The sequence below is a fragment of the Cyprinus carpio genome, chromosome B7, assembly GCF_018340385.1.
Source record: "Cyprinus carpio isolate SPL01 chromosome B7, ASM1834038v1, whole genome shotgun sequence".
Classification (NCBI taxonomy): Eukaryota; Metazoa; Chordata; class Actinopteri; order Cypriniformes; family Cyprinidae; genus Cyprinus; species Cyprinus carpio.
The window spans coordinates 22809553-22831020 of record NC_056603.1 but is presented as its reverse complement, the minus strand read 5'-3'; the positions used below and the strand labels follow the sequence as shown (position 1 = coordinate 22831020).

Below are 21468 nucleotides of genomic sequence, written 5' to 3'. Positions count from 1 at the left end.
ACAGAATGCGCAGTGAGGGGGTGACCTTTTCATGCGTGTGTGGATGTGTGATCCTGACATTTTCCTATGATGCCTGTGAGAACAGTGCAGTTTGATAAACACACACACACACACCCCAACTCAGGCAGATCTGAATGATTCTCACATAAACAACATGGAATCTAATGTGACTTTGTTATTGGAGTGGGTGGGATATATCCCAGAATCAATGGGAGAGGTAACTCAGCTTACAGAAACATCATACGTTAAAAACACTTGAGGTATGTTCCACGTGCCTGATCACCCTTGTGTGTACAGTATACAGGTGCAGTAAAACAGACACACTCACACACACACACACACACACACACACACACACACACATATATATAATTTAATTGTTTTACATATATTAATGTGATCTTTTATTATCTATCTATCTATCTATCTTTCTATCTATCTATCTATCTATCTATCTATATATATATATATATATATAGTCAACATTTGAAGTGGATCAAATCAAAAATCCTAAGACAAGAACACATTTTGGTTTTAGGTTTTAGGACAACTTTGATGAGAGGTTCAAATGTTGACTAGTGTATATTTAAATGTATAACTATTTGTAATGAACACAGAATGCCCTACATGGTAAATTATTGTTATAAATATGTCTATATAAGCTTTGTCATCACAGGAATAAATAAAAAAAATTTCAATTGTAATATCTCACAAAAGTATAGTTTTTATTGTTTTTTTAAATAAATAAATGCACACACACATATAATACCATGTCTATATATCTACATTTTGATGACAGACAGAGGATAGATAGATAGATAGATAGATAGATAGATAGATAGATAGATAGATAGATAGATAGATAGATAGATAGATAGATAGATAGATAGATAGATAGATAGATAGATAGATAGATAGATAGATAGATAGATAGATAGATAGATAGATAGATAGATAGATAGATGTGTGTGTGCTTTCAGCTAATGTGAATTCCCTCTTCTGTCCAAATTCTTCATTGTCTCACACGCACACCTTATATACCCTCTCCTTCTCTCGCTCGCTCTCTGTGTCTTTTATTCTTTAAGGTTTACTAGTTATTTCGGTCAAAAGCCAAAATGAGATGCTTTAGGCAGCAACCCCAGAAGCAGCCAGCAATAAGAGGGATATTTATATCAATCCATGGGGTCAGTGTGTCTGGCTGTCTGAGAAAAAGAGAGAAGGGTGTGTCTATTTTCTGCTCCCACAGTCCTGTTAAGCAGCAGGCCACTGCACACTCTTCTGTGGGTGGAGAACAGAGCACACAGCCGCACGGTTCTGATGTGGTGGTGTGTGTATGTGTTTGTTTGGGGCGGGGGTGGGTGGGGGGGTAATACCAGAAGACTGGTGGGCTGGTCTGCATGAGGTGGATGCCAGGAGGAGACTGAAACCCCCACTGAAGCAGCACTGCGCACTGACCGAGAAGCAGTCCACTTCACTCTGAGCTCTGTCATTTTCCTAAGTGATTCACAAACCACACTGTCCACCAACCATGAGAATAGTCCTTAAAATAATAAAGCTACAGCTCCCTTTTTAATCAAGGCATTGTGTTCCATTCCTCTTTTAGTTCAGTGATAGTTTTTTCCCTTCGTTTCTCAGCGTGAGGAAAGTGGTGTCTGAATTCTGGTAACTTAAATTAGGATTCTGTCTAGTTTTACTGGACAACACTAGTTACAGTACGGCGTAATATGACAGAATTTAACTGTTGTCAAATATTTTAATCCCTTTAATGCCTGCACAAAATCCCTCAGTAACTTAAAATTGTAGAAATTGTTTGCAGTTGATGCAGCATAACAAACTTAGGTCATATGCATAAAAACTAGATATTGACTCTATAAATGTGCGCAATTTCAAACTGATTTTAATTGATGTGATTATAATAGTTACAAGTGTTTTCGGTTACAAGAGTTAAATTTGTTTCCATGAAAAAGCCAACATACCACCATTATTCAAACTTCAAATCTCTCATTACAATGAATTAAATATTCAAACTCCCTAAATTACTTGCAACCTCAAAAGATTTTTGACTTTTAGTCAAGGCTGTTTTCCAATTCTTAAAATGGTCAAAAAAAAAATGCAACAGCTTGGTTAATACCTCTTTTCCCTGCACACCAATCGGACCACATAATGACTAGCAGCTAATGCTATTTAGCCTCCCAGAAGCGTCCGATAACATGCATAACATTGCAATGTGCTGTGAGGAAACACAATTCATCTATTATGACAAATAAACTCCTCTGCGTATGGTGTGTGGGGTCTGGAGATTTTTATTTGAAGTCTGGTCTTGTCTGATCTGGTTTTTTCATCAGTGTTCTGCAAACAAATGTAGATGAACTCAGCACGAGTCTGGGCAACATTTAGGAACAGATGGAGAGATGACTAGTAATAAAGCTATCAGCCCTCTTTACACACACACACACACACACACACACACACACACACACACACACACAAACTGCACAGATGTACCTGACTATTGTGCAATGTTATGATTCAGACTTTCCCTCTTCTTTTCAGGACGGTATGCTACAGTGTCATTTGTGTGAGGCTGTGTATGATTACTCCCAGGATAGACAGATGAACATCACTCACAAAGTGTGCCTGTTAAAAGCTGTACAACAACACACATGCACATACAACTACACACACACAATCTATACCAGAAGCCCCTGCTGGATGTTAGCACACACTGACATGATTTAGTGTGTCACCCCTGTAAAATGAGTCAGAAATTACTCCCACAAGAGACATCCCTGCCTTACTAAGGAAGTCTCACTATATTTTCCTCAGGGATGCCTAGAGCTCTGTCCAAGTCATCAGGACTGCCTCACTGCTCTTATTATGGTAATTTTATTCCGAAATCAAAAGGACTGGAGAAATTAAATATTAGTTGTTTCATTTTCTAATGCAGAATGCATGCAGAGAAGTTAAGGCTCAATTATACAAGCAGACTAGAGACTAGTGCCTGAACATCTGTACTAAGCATACTACAGCACACACAGACATCTAGACATACAAGCACTAATGGAAAAAGACACAGAAAAAAATAGACCTAATAACTGAATGTGGAGAAGGGATACAATTTGTTCTAGCAGAAACATGCACAAGTGATGTGTCTGTTTCCATGTGAATAATTCAAATGATTTCATATTCTGGGGTTTTCGTGTGTGTTATTCAAAAACCACTTCACAGCAGCCTTTCTTATTTGAGTTTCAAACATACAGCTTGTAAAGAGTTCTGCTATTGAGATTTCTATTCATTAAGTCTGTTGCAAACATTAAGGATGAAATATGAGCAATTTAACTGTGCTCTAAAATTCACACAATTCACACTGGAAAATCTCTGGGGAATTGCTGGCACTTGTGCTGGTAAGAATCCTGTCAGCTACAGTTTTAAAAATGTTCTGTGGGAGGCTAATTCGTGCGTTGGCATAGTACAGTTTATGTAGAACTGTTTCCATTTTTCAAGCATTTAGTGCACTGGTCTCAAACTCAGTTCCTGGAGGGCCACAGCTCTGCACAGTTTTGCTCCAACCCTAATCAAATACACCTGATCCAGCTAATCGAGGTCTTAAGATTACTAGAAACTTCCAAGCAGGTGTGAGTTGGAGCTGGTTGGAGCTAAACTCTGCAGAGCTGTGGCCCTCCAGGAACTGAGTTTGAGACCACTGAATTTTAATGTAATAATCCACATGCTAGACTACTGTAAAAATAATTCTTAGATTAAATAAATGTTTTTTGGAGTAAAATCTGGTTAAAAAAAAAAAAAAGAAAGAAAGAAAAAAAGAAAAAAGAAAAAACTAAAGGTTTACTTAATATTAATTTTCTATTCTGAAGTAGTTTTTATTCATTAAAGGCAGGGTAGGTGATTTCAGAGAGGCTAGCAGTAGCTCTGAAAACATAAGATCCCACTCTCCCTGCAAATCACTCTCCAAAGCCACACCTCCTCCAAATCACATGAACGCACACAGACAGACCAGAGGCTAACCTGCGACATGATGTTGGTTGAGGGTTGAATGCAACACTGCCAGATTACCTCATGTCTCATTAAGCAGTGAGAAATCGTTTTAGTACAAAGCGCATAATATGTAAGGAATAATTGACCTGTGGTGTACATTTCTTTTTTTGTAATAATTCAATGGTCTGGAGTCAATTATTCTGCTTATAATACAGTGTCAAGGTCCAGGAAAATATGAAAAGCATCGTCAGAATAGTCCATCTGCCATCAGTGGTTTAACCGTAACGTTATGAAGAGACAAGAATACTTTTTGTACATGAAGAAAACAAAAATAACCACTTTATTCAACAATTCCTCTCCTATGTGTCTCTCCAAATCAGCGTAGCGCCATTTGGGAGAATCTGATACGTTTTCTACGTATATTTACACTTTGCTTTGAAAGAAAACAGCGCATCAGCATTAGAATTCTTGACAACTAGAATTCCTGAAAATATTTAGTGTTTTTAGACTTGCATAACATTTTATGTTTAAAAAATAAATTTACTTAGAATAATTAAGTCGATGAATTCAACTCAATAAAGCTGCAAGCTGCTTCCTTATTTTACAGTGTACCTCATCACCATGTTGTCTTTTTAACTTTCCTAACTGTTACAGTTTTATTTCTTGTCCATCAATCATGACAAAATACACTACAAACCATACTTCAATTGAAAAGAGAATGCGCATATAAAAAAGAGAAACAAAGCCAGCAAGCAGGCAGACAGTGATTACTGGGTATATAAGAGACAGAAACATACAGTATGCAAAAAGGGCCCTGCGGTAAGAAAGATGGAAGGAAACCATCTCTTTTCCTAATTCTACCTCTCTGTGTGTAGTAAGGTCAGAGGGTTTGGGTCAGTGAATGGAGTTCAGAGTGAAGGATGTGGTCATCTTGATGAGAGGTTTAAGGCAGCAGTGGTTCAGCTATATAGTACAGTAGCTTCAGCATAGATGTCAGATCACAGCACTCTCCGCAGCTGAACACAGCTTTGCTTACTCTGTGCCACTCAAACTAACACCACACATTATATCTCTCTCACTATTGCAGTCTAGCTGTCAGAGGAAAATGTGTATCTGCTTGTTAAGTCGAATACTACTCTGTTTCAAGTGAGAATACTATTTCAACAGCTGTTTAGAAGCGCTATTCATTTACTGCAAACCTTTAAACACGGGGTCTCCAACCCTGTTCATGGAGTGACACCATCCTGTAGATTTCAGCTCCAACCACAATCAAACACATCTGAATCAAAATGTTCATTGTTTCTTCATTATTACAGGCAGGGTGTTGGAGCAGGGTTGGAACTCAAGTCTGCAGGAAGGTAGCTTTCCTGGTGCAGGGTTGAAGATCCCTGCTTTAAGGCTTTTTTTTTTTTTTTTTTTTACTTGTGGTGTACACTAGTCTTCAGGATCACAGTGTCCTGGACACCAATACTTTAATGATTTTGGAAAGATGAATCTCTGTCTGACAAACGGAGATTTTGCCATGGAGATTTTTTGGTAGTATTACAGCACGAGTGTATATGAGCACTGTTTGCATTTGGGATCTGGAAACTGTAACGTCATATCAGACTTAACTATCAGATAAAATACAAAAGAACTGAACAGAATAAAATAGAATAGGAAAAGTGGAATATTTACTGCCACACAAACAATGACAAACAATTGCACTACCATTCAAAACTTTTGGGGTTGATAAGATTTTTTAAATCTCTCCTGCGTATACCAAGGCTACATTTGATAAAAATACTATTAAAAACAATAATATTGTGAGATATAATTCTAATTTTAAAATAAGCTTCAGTGTCTTCAGTGTCACATGATCTAATATGCCGATCTGGTGCTCAAGAAAAATGTCTTATTATCAGTGTTGAAAAGAGTTTTTGTGGAAACGGTCATGCATTTTTTAGTATTTTATTTTTGCATTTATTTGAAATAGAAATCTTTTGTAACATAATAAATGTCTTTACTGTGACTTTTGGTCAATTTAATGCATCTTTGCTGAAGAAAATAAGTAATTAAAACTTTCTGACCTTAAACTTTTCAATGTATAATACACTAAAATACACTATACTAATGCTATAAAGTATATAAAAGCAATCAAACTTTAGATGACTATAGATGATAGCTGTTAGAAAGAAGATCTTGTTTAACTGTAATGTTTTGGTTGTGACTGACCTTTATTGATCATGTGTTTCAGTATTTTGTTTGTTAGGGTGTCATGCGTCAACAGCATAATGACTGTGTAAAATACACTGTTTGGGAACGAGATGCTAAGCACCTTATCATGCGCCCTTTCATTAACTCTGAGAGTCTCCTTTGCGCTTTACTTTATGTAAACACATGTTGACAAAAAGAATGTCTGACTCAGTCTCTGGCAGCGTGGGACTTCCGGATAAATGGAGTCTTGATTAATTCAGTCACCTCGGATTAGTCTGGAGGCGCAGTGCTGAAATCCATTTTTATACTTTATCAATGTCTTTCACAAAGATCACAGACGCAGCAGCCAATCATAATCAGCCAGAGAGGAAACAGCTCAATGAGGTCCAATGGCACAAGAGCTGAAGAGGATGAGTCACTGACTACCAGCTGATCTATCATTGTGTTAGATGAAATAAGAAAAAAGATAAATAGCAGAAGCTACGGAGGATTCTGATGGCTGCCATCATGCCTTGCTGTGCAATGGATAGCAGGGTCGAGGACCTTAGCAAGCATTGTGTATTCCTAGCTTCTTGTGGTTACTTTGCTAAGAAAGTCTTCTAAAAACGTCTATGTAAAGTAAATGCAATCAATCAGTATGTATGCATATCCCAAAATAGTAAACAACTACTTTCACTGACCTCCTGGAAATTTTGTGTTTTATTATAAGATCGATGCTACACAGGCGTCCTCAACTCTTCGTGCCTCCAAACCAAGAGGTAAACATCAGAGCTCTGTAATTAAACACACACGGAAAGCGATATGTTTACATTCACTTACACATCAATAGCTTGTTTGCCATTATTTTCTGCTCTTCTTGTTTACATTTTAAATCATCACTTTTTTTGTTTTCTTTGAAAAATGGCTCTTCTCTCATCTGATACATTAATTTCAACTGCCTCAGCATGTTACGTTTGCACTGTCTCGAGGATGATGTCACTCTTCTGTATTTCATTATTAAATGGATGTAAAAATGTTGAGGCTTGTACTTCTTGTTCTTTTTATGTAGAGTGATAATTCAAAGCGAACTGCGATGACTCAGTGGTGCTGATGACAGAGAGCGTGGACCAGTTTAGGAGGCAAGGGCCTAGAAAAGAAAACGGTGCTGAGAGCAGGATCGATCTCTCACAAACACAGCACTGTGTCTCCCCCTACCGCCCACTGCACACGACGGGTGCCACTAGAAGAGACTGGCCACAACATATTTCTGACAGCATTGACAAACAAATAAAGAAAGAAAAGTAATTGTGGGTAAATTAGTTTGTATTCACTAGTGACTCTTTATGTAAAACGACACCAAACAGAACAATTTCACGGTATACATAAACAGTACTCCACACTAACTGAAAGAAGTAGGCAGTGGAAATGCATTATATTGGGCATATTTTGTGTAATGCATAGCAGAGCATATGTAGAAGACAGTTACTTGGCTAAATCACCAGAAATATCCTAAAAACATGAAACAATGCAATCCTGCTATAAATAAAGTGCTTTTGAAATGAATTATTAAAACGCTTTTGGGTTTATCGCAATGTGAACGTTGTGTTCGAATGCGTCTAAAGCAGCTCTGGCGGCTTGTCGCGACGATATAACAGGTTGACTTAAATCATCATGGATAAAACATTACAAAATACCATTGAGTCATTCATTGAATACGTGAGCAAATCTCTTTCTTGTTGTCCTAACAATATCTCTGGCCCACGCTGGATGCACATTATTGTAACTTCACTCAACATGAGTTTCACTGAGTTTACATCCGGGGCTTTTCCCTAGGCAATGCGGGGCGCACTACAACCGTTCCTTAGGCAAAGTGAAATAAATTCGCCGCACCGTTACATAAACTAGTTCTCTTCTTCTAAGTGTTCTTTCGAGCTCGGCAATAATCCTTTCGCCCCGGTTTGCGACAATATTAAATTAATTTCCAACGTGACGAATAATGTGTTCTGTTGGACGAGTTATTTTATGCGTTATACGGCATGGTTTTGCTGTCCCATTATCTCTCCCCTGCGCGCATTGATACGCCGAGCGCACAAGCTGGGGTGAATGGGATGGAAGAAGAGTTCTTGTTTTGTATATCAGTTTCTGTCTTTTTATGTATTTTTGGTTCAAAATCACGCGAACAAAGCGAAGATTCCTTCTCTTACATTGTACAAAACTTTAAAGCGCTAAAGGGAGTAAATTCATCCGCGGGATAGTGTTTTAGTGGTGAAATGCTCGGCTGTTTGTAGCTATATATTTAAATAATTGGTGAGTGTGTGTGTAAGTGTGTGAAGATCGGGGTTTGACTGCTGGAGGAGTGTGTACGAGGGTAAGTACACCTCGGTTTTTTCATCTTCGTTTTGTGAACTTTTGGGAGCGGTGTCTTGGAGCTCTTTTCGCCTTCTTTCTGTGATTGTGTTAGCAGTGATTTGAGTGGATGTGGAAGCGCAGAGCCAGCGCAGGGGGGTTTTGTTCATTTCTCTTTATTGTAGGAGTTGCGCGAGAGAGAGTGCGGCTGCAGTCAACGAAACGTTATAACTTACAGCCGTTACACAATAACGCCTCGAACGGCACCGAAACACACTACAAACGACACTTGGTCAGCAGAATTGTGTGAAAATGGATGAAAATGTGATTCTTGCGCGTGCCGTAGTTTCCACACCAAGCCGTCAAACAGTCACGGGATGCCATTATAAATGCACTTTGCGCTTATATTTCCATTCACAAGAGCGAGGGACGAGATCTCGAGCAATAAACCTGACAAAGTGTGTGTGTTTGTGTAGTCTTGGTGTGTTGAGCTCGTGCAGTGTTGAGCTACTAGTATTGTTAAGAGCCGCTAGGGCGACAAGACGTGTGATCATGAGAGATCTTCCCCAGTTCGTGTTCTCGGCACCACGCCTTGACATATCAGCACAAACGCGAGCTCGCTGTAATAAAGTCTCCTTAAACCTGCTCTCTTAAATCTGTAAGGAAAGTTGCAGGCCCGGTGTAGTGAGTTTGATGTGTGATTGTGTGAGTATATGAAGTGATGGTGCTGTTTCCGGTGTGGATGCGCTGGAACGCTAATGATGCTGATGCTGCTGCTGATGACCTTCTGAAGCGTTCAGATGGCGCTCGGTCCGCTTTAACCACCGGGCCGCCGAGAGCTGCTTTATAACTCTCTCATTGCGTTTCACAAAATTGTGTGTCTTTTTTGTATTAGTGCTGTTTTAGTGATTAGCTCAGCTGGTACTGAATAGCCGTATGGTTGTTTCTCATTAAAATCACACCCTGTTTTTGATCTTTTTTTGAGCTTGAAATGGCTACATGTACCGAGATATTAAAGAATACAGGATACTCTTCTCTTCAGTTTTGCCATGTTTTATGCATGTGTAGCTGCGCTCTTCCATTATCAACTATGTTGACTGTACAGCCATTTTTTCTTCTCTCCACCTGCTTTTTTCTGCGATGAATTCATCCTGTAAAATACTTGACGTCTCACCCTTAACGTGCAATGAACTCATTATTTATGTATGCACTATCAAATGATCCAATTTCATGCTTTTGTTTGAAATATTACTTTTATTTTTAGTTTCACACTTATATGTATACACAGTTGTATTTGTTGTGTCAATAACGTGTAAAATGACAGCGTTTACCTCAGTGTTACTGCTTTTCTCACTGCATGCTGCCATCATGTTACTTTAACATAAAGATGGTGAGTGGATGCCAGAGTTTTTTATACCCAGCCACTTGACCCGAGTGGTTTCAGGGCCCCCTTTTCAGCATTTTTTTTTCTCAAACATAAGGCCCACACATTCACTGCCCTCCCCCCAGCCTCTCAAATGTCTGTTTCCCCCAGGAAACATGTCATAGATACTCACAAGATGTATTCAGTTAAATTAAATATACGTTCATGCTCTCAGCAGTACAGTGAGAATGTCCAATATAATATAAACATGAATGAATTTTCTATCAGAGTGAATGTTTACCGCTAAAACAACGCCCTGAAATCTGTGATAAATCATTGGATGTTTGTCCTCAAACATTATTGCAGTGTCTCAGCTCTCAAGTTACTGGGATAGGCTCCAGCATTCATGAAGAATGGATGTTCTGAAGAGCTGGCTTCTAAACAGATAGACTAATTGATGGAGTGATGCAAAGGTTACAAAGACTTCATTAAATTCCAAACCTGTCAGTCCCGACAATTTCTCTCTTTCACTGCATCTACATTTTGTTTTGGATATTTTTTGCCCTATGTTCATAGAGTCCTGCAGTGATAATGTATTTTGACAGAAACCCAATAGGATTTTTCCATTGGCTTTTGGATTATTGCAGAAAATAAGCTCTGTTATCAACAAAAGTTTCTCATAAATAAACACTACTTATATTAATTTTGAAGCCTAAATACAATTGGCAGCAGTAAAAAGTTTAAAATAGGCTATACAGTGTCCGAATCTTTCGGTCTTAAAAAAAAAGTTCAATTTGACAACCTCTGTAGTCCCATTTTCAACACATCTAAAAGCTTTTTAAAAAATCACAAAGGGGCTATTACTGATGTATTTTGTTCTAGAATAAAATGAGAAAATATCTTGAGTGTCAACCACAGAAGTTGCTTCAGGCATTTAATCAAAAATCCATTTAAACAGAACAAAACAAAAACATGTACTTGAATCAGATTGAACCGGAAGTGCAAAAATGATAACTTATTTCAAGGTTGTGGGCTACAAAAATATATCATCCCTGCAGCACTCTATTAACATATATATTATTATATTAAGTATTCCATAAAAAAAATTAAAGCAATCCCTTCACCTTTATCATCATGAAGGATTATATCAATATGCGAACTTAAGAAATTAAACGTATAGCCTGCTGTGCATATATGAGTGAATCAAGTATTAATTAAGCAATTGCATACATGAAAGAAGACTGCTTTGAGTGGAGGCCTTGAAAGTTTGGTTAAATTTGATTAGGTTCAAGTGCAAGCATAGGACAGAGAATGAGAAAGGGTGCATCATGTTCCTTTTTCTCTAAGGAGTAGATCTGAATTACTTGTGCTTCAGTCTGTTTACTGAGCCAACAGGTGAAGGTTTGGTGTGCCAGTCTGATCAGGCAGGTGCAGTGTGTGTGTGTGTGTGTGTGAGTGTGTGTGTGTGTGTGAGTGTTATGATCACTTTGGCTGTTTGCCCTTACTGAATACAGAAGTCCCAGAAAATTGCCCACTTTTGCTCTGCTGTTCTGCTGTGGACACTTTTAATGCAGGATCTGATGTTCTTCATAGGAAAAATATAATACTTTCTGTGGGTTTCTGTGGTTCGTTATATAATTTTTTTTTTATATTCCTTTGCTTAAATACTGTCCTGAGGCAGATACATCAGTTACTGGTGCAACTATAGAGGGTGCCACTCTGTAGATGAGTGAGAAGCTCTTAGTGTGTGGAGTGCCCATCTGGTAGTCTCTGCTTTCATTCTGATGAGAAGAGAGTGATGATCTGTGGCAGAGACAGAGACTGATTCAGTGACACACAAGTACCGAGAACAAAAAATAACAGCTCCAACAAACCAGAGAAAGCAGGAAGTGAGTGAATTTGCACTGGCATCATTTAATTAAACTCCAAAGATGTATAAGATAGAGACAGTCCACTTGTACATCTATAAATGAGGAGAAATTACAGTGTTCAATGTATAGTGCCTGGCTATAGTCCTTTATTACAATTTTTGATGAAGGCATTGCAACTCTCAACGTGGCGGCTGTTAAATAAGCCAATTGCCTGTTTGTTTAGTATAGAACGTACTTATTATTGGCTGAAAAATACCCTTTTGAGTAAGTTGGCCTTAATAAGCCAAATTTATCATTATATTTCTGATTTGAATTATGTTCTTGAAATATATATTTCGGTCTTTCCCAATACAAGATAATAAAGCTGGAAATAAGCCAATATGGCCACCAAGTGAACTGACTTGTCTTCAAGGGACTATGTTGCGTTTAGTGTATGATGGACAGTTTTTCCTCTGTGACTATTACAAATGATGCCAAAAAATGATGCCCAGTGTTTTAAAATCTGTTCTGATTTTGAAAGTCATGTAGTGTATTCCAGCCTTTAGATACATGCTTTTTAGGGGACAGTTTTTCATAGAAGCAATTTGTTGTTCTTCCATTCCAGGAACTGTGACTGAAAGGAATAGTTCACTCAAAAATGAAAACCCTCTCTTTCTGTAAAAGGCACACAGGTTCGGAACATCTTGAGGGTAATGATGAGAGAATTTTTATTTTGGGGCTGAACTATTCCTTCAACAAATGAAGAAGCATAGTTTTATTTCCAGTAAGCCTCCAATTTTTGTGTCCTCTCAAGATAGGATTGAATCTTTGCATGCAGCCTAAATCTTTTTTCCACAAAGCTTCCACTTTATGTGTTCCTGCTGATATCTCTCCTTCAATATTGTTCTGATGTAGATTTGTCACTCACAGTCACAGAGCGCTGCTGTGTGTAAGTGTGTGTGTGCTTCTTACCATCCTCTCTTGTCTATTTCAGCTCCACCCCCCACTCTGCCAGTTGGATGGTGTTCAAGACGGCAGACGTTGGGAAGGTATAGAATAAACCATTGTCCTCAGGGGGGTGCACACATTCTGACACAACTGTGATGCTCAGCTTTGGTGTTTGATTGGCTAGCTAATTAACTGAATTGTTTTCCTGAACTACACAGTGTAATTATTACTCAAAACAGCAGCGTAGCAACACAGTTCTGAGGAGCTTACTTTACAACAGACTCTCAGAGGCTGGGAGAGACGGAAACAGTTAATGCATGCATCAGCATCATTTCCCCCCAAAGAAGAATGACAGAGGGAGAGAACAGGATTGTGTATGTGCAAAAGAGCGCTGCTCAGTTTGATCCGTAGTGTTCAGGCAGGATTTGATGAGAGTAGTTCTGATTGAATCAGTACACAGAGATATATCCTACTCACACTGAGCAGATTTACGCACACTCGCACTAGCACACTAACAGATCTGTCATGGCATAGTCAAGCACACTGTGAGACCTAAAAAGTTCTCTTACTTCTTTTTTTCAATAACATCTCAGTTAATAAAAGAATATCTGCTCTCTAACTCTTATTCGCCAGGCAGCTGTGTTGGGTTCTGGGAAGAAGAGATCGATGATGGAACTGCAAAATTTACAGGAAGCACTCAAAGTGGAAATCCAGATCCATCAGGTATCCCCACAGCCCTCCCCTCACACCATATGGATGGAGTGTGTAACTGTTGAGACTGCAGTACCCTCGTCGTCCTCTAGAGGTCACTGCATCGGCATGTGTTTCGCACTCATGAGAATGCTAAAACTTTCTCTCTCTCTCTTCCTTGCAGAAACTCGTGAGCCAGATGAAGCAAGATCCACAGGTGCGTCTCCCTCACTGAACATTTCCGTTACTGTTTGATCGATACGCTCTCATTTTGCGGCCGCTGGACTAGTGTATCAGGGAGGAGTGTGTGTGTTCTTTGTACAGAATGCAGATCTGAAGCTGCAGCTCCGTGACCTGCAGGCCAAGATCACATCGCTGAGTGAGCGGCAGGTGAGAGCTGCTCTCTGAGAGAACCCCTGCTGCCGTATCAGTGTTCTCTACGAGCTACACGTGTGTCTTGATCAGTTCAATTACTTGGGGTCTGAAAGTCCTTGTGTGTCCCAAGAAAACAAGGCGAACTTGTTAGGTTATGGAACCTGTGTTGCATCATGGCATTGTTTTGTGTCGTATTGTGCTGAACATTTGTGGTGTGATTTGTGCGCTTTGGTTTTGTGTTGCCAAATGAACAATTTGCCAACACACACACAAACACACAAATCTATTCTCCCCCCTTTTATTTGACATTTCAATAACTGATGATTAATGTCTGGGGATGATTACGTGGCGTACTGTCCTTCGCTTGAGCTTACTGTACAGAATCCAAAGTTCTGTGGAGGAGATGGAGAAAAGATGCGTTGTAGACTGCAGGCAGCAGAGAGGAATTTTAAAGGGGTCATATAATGTTGCTAAAAAGAACATTATTTTGTGTATTTGGTGTAATGTGTTTATGTAAGGTATAAGGTTCAAAAAACACATTATTTTTCACATACTGTACATTATTGTTTCTCCTCTATGCCCCGCCTTCTGAAATGCGTTGTTTTTTTTACAAAGTTTATCGGTCTGAAAAGCGAGGTGTGCTCTGATTGGCCAGCTAGAATGTCTCAAGCATGTGACGGAAATGTTACTCCCCTTAACATACTGTGATGTGTGTCCCGGTCAGAACACCGGCGAGACAAGACAAAAACAACAAAAAAACATTACAAATGAGGCATTTGTTGCATCAAGTGTTGACAGAATTATGGATTATAATGACTTATACTGTGCATTGCATTACGCTGCATAAACATAAAACCATGTCTCCATTTGTGTTCAGAGAAACGACAAACAACAAGCTCTACTCACACTGCTCTACACTCACGTTTGAATCATCAGTAGCAAATCCTGTACATATGTAAACATACTTACAGACTGTGAGTCAGAAGCGCAGGCATTGTAGTCTACTCTCCCAGGATCAGGAAACAGTCCTCCATAAAATGTGCTGCACATATTTGGGTTGAACTGTTCTGGAATAGTGTTGTAAATACAACTTAACCACTGATTTCTAGTCGTGACCTATTTTGGAAGGCCAAACAAAGTATTTATGATTTCACATTGAAACAGTATCTCCACAACATGGCGCCGGCGGCAACAGCAAGAATCAAAGTCACGCCTTCTTTCTTTGCGTGAACGTTTGGGCGGCGTTATGCAAATCTTCCCACACATAGACATATACATGCGTGTTAGAACACAGAACAACCCGTTTTAGGAGGCTGTGGTTGACTCTTAGCTTTTATAAAGAATATCTCTTTGGGATTAACACTTTAATCTTTGCAACTTTACAGATTTTCTTTATGCAGCAAGAGCTTGCAACACTCCAAAGAGAAAAGAACTTGAAATCGCATCATATGACCCCTTTAATTAGTGTCTCAAAGATTTTTAAAGTAACAGAACAGAGCGACTGCCATCAACAGGAGAAAAACACATACCTGAAATCATTCTGCAGAGAAAAAGGAAGAAGAGAAACACAAGGTCAGCCCTGTAATCACTGTGACTGGCATTCAGAAATGTACCAGCCTGCAGCGCTGTTTAATAAACTGCACTGCCTTCCTCGCTCGCACACATTTCGGTGTCCGGTGGAATTCTCCCAGATCTAGGAGTGTGTGAGTCTAACAGATGGTGGAGGGAGCCTGTTAAAGCTGTAATCAGTGAGAGGACTGTGCTGGGTGGGTGAGGGGGGGTCACACGAGATGTGTGTGTGGGGGGGGGGGGTGTGTTCATATTCATTAATGTATCTGTCATTCTGTCTTCACTGGCTACAGAATCAACACATATTCAGCTGAACACAAACAAGCTGTATTGCACATTTTGTAGCCTGCATTGAGTAAAGCCAGGCACTCTTTACAGCCATCTGAAAGTTTTGATATCTCCCTCCTTCTGTCCTCACTTTATGATTGTTATGGATCCATACTCTTAATGTTCCTTTGTGTACACATGCTCGTGTGTATGTGCAAGTTTTTTGATGCCATACTGTAACACAGACAGTAAATGGCTTCAAATAAATTGCATTTGGAGTATGTGAGGAATGCTTGTGTTCACCATTTAGAATCACATTCTTTTTTCTGAGTAGAGTTTCTTATTTGCACAATTATAACTGAGCTCAATAAGTGTGTAAGTATGCAGATTGTTTATTTTTCATTCTTCAACATATGACTTCCATTTCTGTCTCCTTCATTGTAAGGTGATTGGTAATCTGTAAAGAACCTACCACAGATGTCACTTAAGCATGTCTATTTTGAAAATGATTTTCATAAGAGTGTTTTAAGCTTATTATGCAAATGTAAGGCTCAGTGTAAATGCTAATGGTCTAGTTCTTATTATGTGGGAATCTTTCTAAAATAGAAAAAGATTTGATGGCATTATAAATATGAACAGATGAACATTTTAACCTTTAAAGGTGAATTTATGTTCGACTAGCAGAACCAAATAGAAATGTATAATTAATGGTGTTTTTTTTAACACGTTAACCAAACACCCGTCCATTTGTCATTGTTTAGACTCCTAAACGGTAAAGTCCACTAAAAAATAAAAATCCTAAACATTTAAAAAAATACTCCTATTCTTGTGTGGAATACAATGAAACAAAACAGATATTCTGAAGAATGTTTCAACTGTTTTTGTTCATACAATTGAAGAAAATAAGGTCTAAACCAGCTGAACTCATTGACTTTCATTATACAGACAAAAAAAAAAAAAAAAAAACACACTGAAACAATCTTCAAAATATCTTCTTTTGTGTTCCACAGAAGAAAGTCATACAGGTTTTAAAATGACATGAGAGTGAGTGAATGATGACTGAATTTTCACTTCAAAGTGAATTATATATTTCACATATGGTCCAAAGAGGCAGAGTTTTAGACACAGTTTTCACATTAATTCAATATATCTTTTCCTAATTATTGAGGTTACGCTTGATTTGAAGAAGCATTCCTTTCAGCTGTGTACCGGACATAGTTCATAGTCACAACTGATGCTAATGGTAATATATTACTGCTAAATGTTCCTGTAATGCCGTAATCCATTTGTTTTTTTTTAATCACTTTTAAGATGTTTTTGAAGGCAGAATACTGTTGGCCCCCTGCCTGAGAGAGAAAGAGACAAAGAGAGTGATGTTCAGCTGTAGGGACTCCATGTTCCCTCTTGCTGTCAGTGAAAATGGGCCCAAATCCAAAATCACAAACTCTCTTATCAACAGCAGGCAGAAAGAGAGGTTGTGAGTGAGAGAGACTTCATTGCAGGTACGAGTGACAGAACACACAAAAAATGAACAGGCGCTCGTTCTCTCTTTCTCCCTCAGAAAAAGGTGGTGGAGCAGTTAAGGAGAGATCTGCTGGTGAAACAAGAAGATATGAAGCTGCAGACACTACAAGCCGATGGGCAAACGTCTACCTTGCTCATCACACAGACACAGACGCCTCTGCCTGCTGCCAGCCTCACTACTCCACAGGTACCCACACAAAACACAAGAAGCAATACTTCACTCTGTCAGGTACAGCAGGACTCCATACAGGACCCCTCTAAAGACAATGCCTTGCCTAATTCACACAAAACTAAAAATTCTGGCATTAGTTACTTGCTTTCATGTTGTTCCAAAACCATGTGTCTGACTTTCTATCTGTGAACAAAAAAAAGGAATAAAGACCTTTGCTAGCAAGTTCCAAAATTACAAAGATGCAATATAGAAGTATTATAAAAAAGTTCCATATAGAAATATTATTCTGATAAATTTTGGAATAGTGTGTTGGTTATGCTTTTCCATGCAGCTGGGATAAGCAGGGGCACCTAAAAGTGTTCTGTGTGACTCCTGAAGCCATATTATAGCTTGGTGTGAAGAATGGGCTTTAAGTTTAATTTTGTTATCCACTTGATATCTGCCCTAATTCTCTTTGGCATATTCACAAAACTCAATTAGAGAAGAATTGGTTGTTTTGAGTCAGCGGTCTGAATTATTTATTTATGAATTAAACTGATCTTGTTTTTGAGACTTAAAGGGATACTCTACCCCCATGTCGTTCCAAACCCGTAAAAGCTTTGTTCGTCTTCGGAACACAATTTAAGATATTTTGGATGAAGAGAGGTAGGCTTAAAGGGATAGTTCACCCAAAAATCAAAATTATGTCATTAATGACTCACCCTCATGTCGTTCCAAACCCGTGAGACCTCCGTTCATCTTCGGAACACAGTTTAAGATATTTTAGAGTTAGTCCGAGAGCTTTCTGTCCCTCCATTGAGAATGTATGTACGGTATACTGTCCACGTCCAGAAAGGTAATAAAAACATCTTCAAAGTAGTCCATGTGACATCAGAGGGTCCGTTAGAATTTATTGAAGCATCGAAAATACATTTTGGTCCAAAAAATATCAAAAACTACGACTTTATTCAGCATTGACTTCTCTCCCGGGTCTGTTATGAGCGCGTTCACAGCACATCCGGTTCGCGAACGAATCACTCGATGTAACCGGATCTTCTTGAACCAGTTCACCAAATCGAACTGAATCGTTTGAAAACGGTTCGCGTCAACAATAAGCATTAATCCACAAATGACTTAAGCTGTTAACTTTTTTAACATGGCTGACACTCCCTCTGAGTTCAAATAAACCAGTATCCCAGAGTAATTCATTTACTCAAACAGTACACTGACTGAACCGAGCCAGATAACGAACGAAACATTGACTCGTTGTCGAGTCAAGAACCGTTTCTGTCGGACACGTCCGATTCGAGAACGAGTCAATGTTTCGTTGGTTATCTGGCTCGGTTCAGTCAGTGTACTGTTTGAGTAAATGAATTACTCTGGGATATTGGTTTATTTGAACTCAGAGGGAGTGTCAGCCATGTTAAAAAAGTTAACAGCTTAAGTCATTTGTGCGCTCATAACAGACCCGGGAGAGAAGTCAATGCTGAATAAAGTCGTAGTTTTTGATATTTTTGGACCAAAATGTATTTTCGATGCTTCAAAAAATTCTAACGGACCCTCTGATGTCACATGGACTACTTTGAAGATGTTTTTATTACCTTTCTGGACGTGGACAGTATACCGTACATACATTCTCAATGGAGGGACAGAAAGCTCTCGGACTAAATCTAAAATATCTTATACTGTGTTCCGAAGATGAACGGAGGTCTCACGGGTTTGGAACGACATGAGGGTGAGTCATTAATGACATAATTTAGATTTTTGGGTGAACTATCCCTTTAAGACTGTCCCATGGACTGCCAAATAAATAACGCTGTCAAGGTCCAGAAAAGTATGAAAAGCATCGTCAGAATAGTCCATCTGACATCAGTGATTCAACCATAACATTATGAAGCGATGAGAATACTTTTTGTACACAAAGAAAACAAAAATAACGACTTTATTCAACAATTCCTCTCCTCTGTGTCTCTCCAAATCAGCATAGCGCCATTTTGACAAATCTGACTAGTACATGGGCGGCTTACGCTCTTCTGTGTCAGCCGCGCCACAACGATATGTTTGTTACGTGTATTTATGCTTTGGTTTGAAAGAAAACAGCACATCGACGCAGCGCGGCTCAAAAAAAGGAAAAAGGAAAAAGTGAACACGTTTACAACAGCATATGTGTTTGTGACCCCGTAGAGCTCTGTGGTCCCTGTCATTGCTTCAAAGACTCTACCTCTGGTGCTGAGAGCTGCCACACCCACCTCACCTATCATCATGACACCAGCACCTACTATCACCGTGGTTACAACCCTTGGCAGCACACTCCTGGCAAGCCCTCCTAGCTCAGATCCTCAGAAGTCCCCAGTAAACTTCCAACCAGTCATCCAAGCATCCAATCAGGGAGCAGAGCCGGTGCGAGTCATACCCAATAGCACCGTTGTTGTAAGTATTTCTTGAGTTGTTTTGACTCACGTTATAGAACAAAAAGAGTTTTATTTTCTTATTCCCGCTTGTTTTGCAAACTGCATGTTAGCTAGGAGGCTATTTATTTTAGATCAGGGTTGGTTCTTTTAGATTTTAGACACAATTTTTCCATTGCATCTGCCTCTATTTATGGCTTAAATAGTTAGTTAGTTATTTGTTGTAGGATGTATGTTGGACAGGTTAGTGAAGTAAGGGCATCTAAATGGGCGGTCTTGTCACAGGTGCAAGCTGCCTCCCAACCAATCAAAGTTCCTCAGTTTGTCCCACCAACCAGACAGACAACAAGGCCAGCCACTCTACTGCAGGTTTGTTTCCATAGAAACCCTTCACACCCTACTGCCTGGCTGGACTAGTGAAAACCCCTCGCTGCTGAGTGTTAGTGTGCATCTATATGTCTTGTGTTTTTTTTTTTTCAACTGCAGGTGTTACTTTTATGTGTGATATTTTTTTCATGCTCCACCTTGTTTTCTTGCACTGGATTTAATTTCTTTGTTCTTGCATAGTGGTGACATTTGCAATCCCTGCTTTGGCTGTTGCTTTTGACCGTACAGTAAATTGATCCTTAACCCTGATCTCTCTCCAGCAGTATTTTGTGCTGTTGTGTTCTCTGTTGTATATGTTGTTTGTTTGTGCATGCATATAATACTAGGGTTGGTTGGTATAAATCACGCATCACATAGTAATTTTATATTACATATTGGTATACAAGTTTGAGGTCCGTAAGATTAAAAAAAAAAAAAAAAAAAAGTTTTTGAAAGAAGTCTTTTATGCCTGCCAGGGATGCATTTATTTGATCAAAAACGGTTAAAAAAATATTCATTAAAGTAACTGATTTCTATATACAGGTGCATCTCAATAAATTAGAATGTTGTGGAAAAGTTCATTTATTTTAGTAATTCAACTCAAATTGTGAAACTCGTGTATTAAATAAATTCAATGCACACAGACTGAAATAGTTTAAGTCTTTGGTTCTTTTAATTGTGATGATTTTGGCTCACATTTTAACAAAAACCCACCAATTCACTATCTCAACAAATTAGAATATGGTGACATGCCAATCAGCTATTAACTCAAAACACCTGCAAAGGTTTCCTGAGGCTTCAAAATGGTCTCTCAGTTTGGTTCACTAGGCTACACAATCATGAGGAAGACTGCTGATCTGACAATTGTACAGAAGACAATCATTGACACCCTTCACAAGGAGGGTAAACCACAAACATTCGTTGCCAAAGAAGCTGGCTGTTCACAGAGTGTTGTATCCAAGCATGTTAACAGAAAGTTGAGTGGAAGGAAAAAGTGTGGAAGAAAAAGATGCACAACCAAATTTGATCGATTCAAGAATTTGAGTGAACTTCACAAGGAATGGACTGAGGCTGGGGTCAAGGCATACAGACGTGTCAAGGAATTTGGCTACAGTTGTCGTGTTCCTCTTGTTAAGCCACTCCTGAACCACAGACAACGTCAGGCCTTAGCCCAGGCCTTACCTGGGCTAAGGAGAAGAAGAACTGGACTGTTGCCCAGTGGTCCAAAGTCCCTTTTTCAGATGAGAGCAAGTTTTGTATTTCATTTGAAAACCAAGGTCATAGAGTCTGGAGGAAGGGTGGAGAAACTCATAGCCCAAGTTGCTTGAAGTCCAGTGTTAAGTTTCCACAGTCTGTGATGACTTGGGGTGCAATGTCATCTGCTGGTGTTGGTCCATTGTGTTTTTTTAAAACCAAAGTCACTGCACCCGTTTACCAAGAAAT

The 21468-nt window shown here is 39.0% G+C and overlaps 1 protein-coding gene across 14 annotated transcripts in view; it reads left to right on the top strand.

The window, feature by feature from the left end:
• Positions 1-8084: 8084 nt before the first annotated feature.
• LOC109057729 (PHD finger protein 21A-like) overlaps positions 8085-21468 on the top strand; it is a 27327-nt gene continuing 13943 nt past the window's right edge. For 2 of the 14 annotated variants that reach the window (XM_042727958.1, XM_042727957.1), the window contains exons 1-8: positions 8090-8536; positions 12722-12776; positions 13309-13398; positions 13550-13582; positions 13690-13755; positions 17138-17287; positions 19436-19681; positions 19945-20028. In XM_042727958.1, coding sequence (XP_042583892.1) covers positions 12747-12776; positions 13309-13398; positions 13550-13582; positions 13690-13755; positions 17138-17287; positions 19436-19681; positions 19945-20028 — 699 coding nt within the window. In that variant the 5' untranslated portion in view covers positions 8090-8536; positions 12722-12746. Of the gene's footprint in view, positions 8537-12721; positions 12777-13308; positions 13399-13549; positions 13583-13689; positions 13756-16617; positions 17051-17137; positions 17288-19435; positions 19682-19944; positions 20029-21468 lie in introns of those variants that run through there. The other 12 variants (XM_042727967.1, XM_042727964.1, XM_042727966.1 and 9 more) reach the window with 10 other exon arrangements.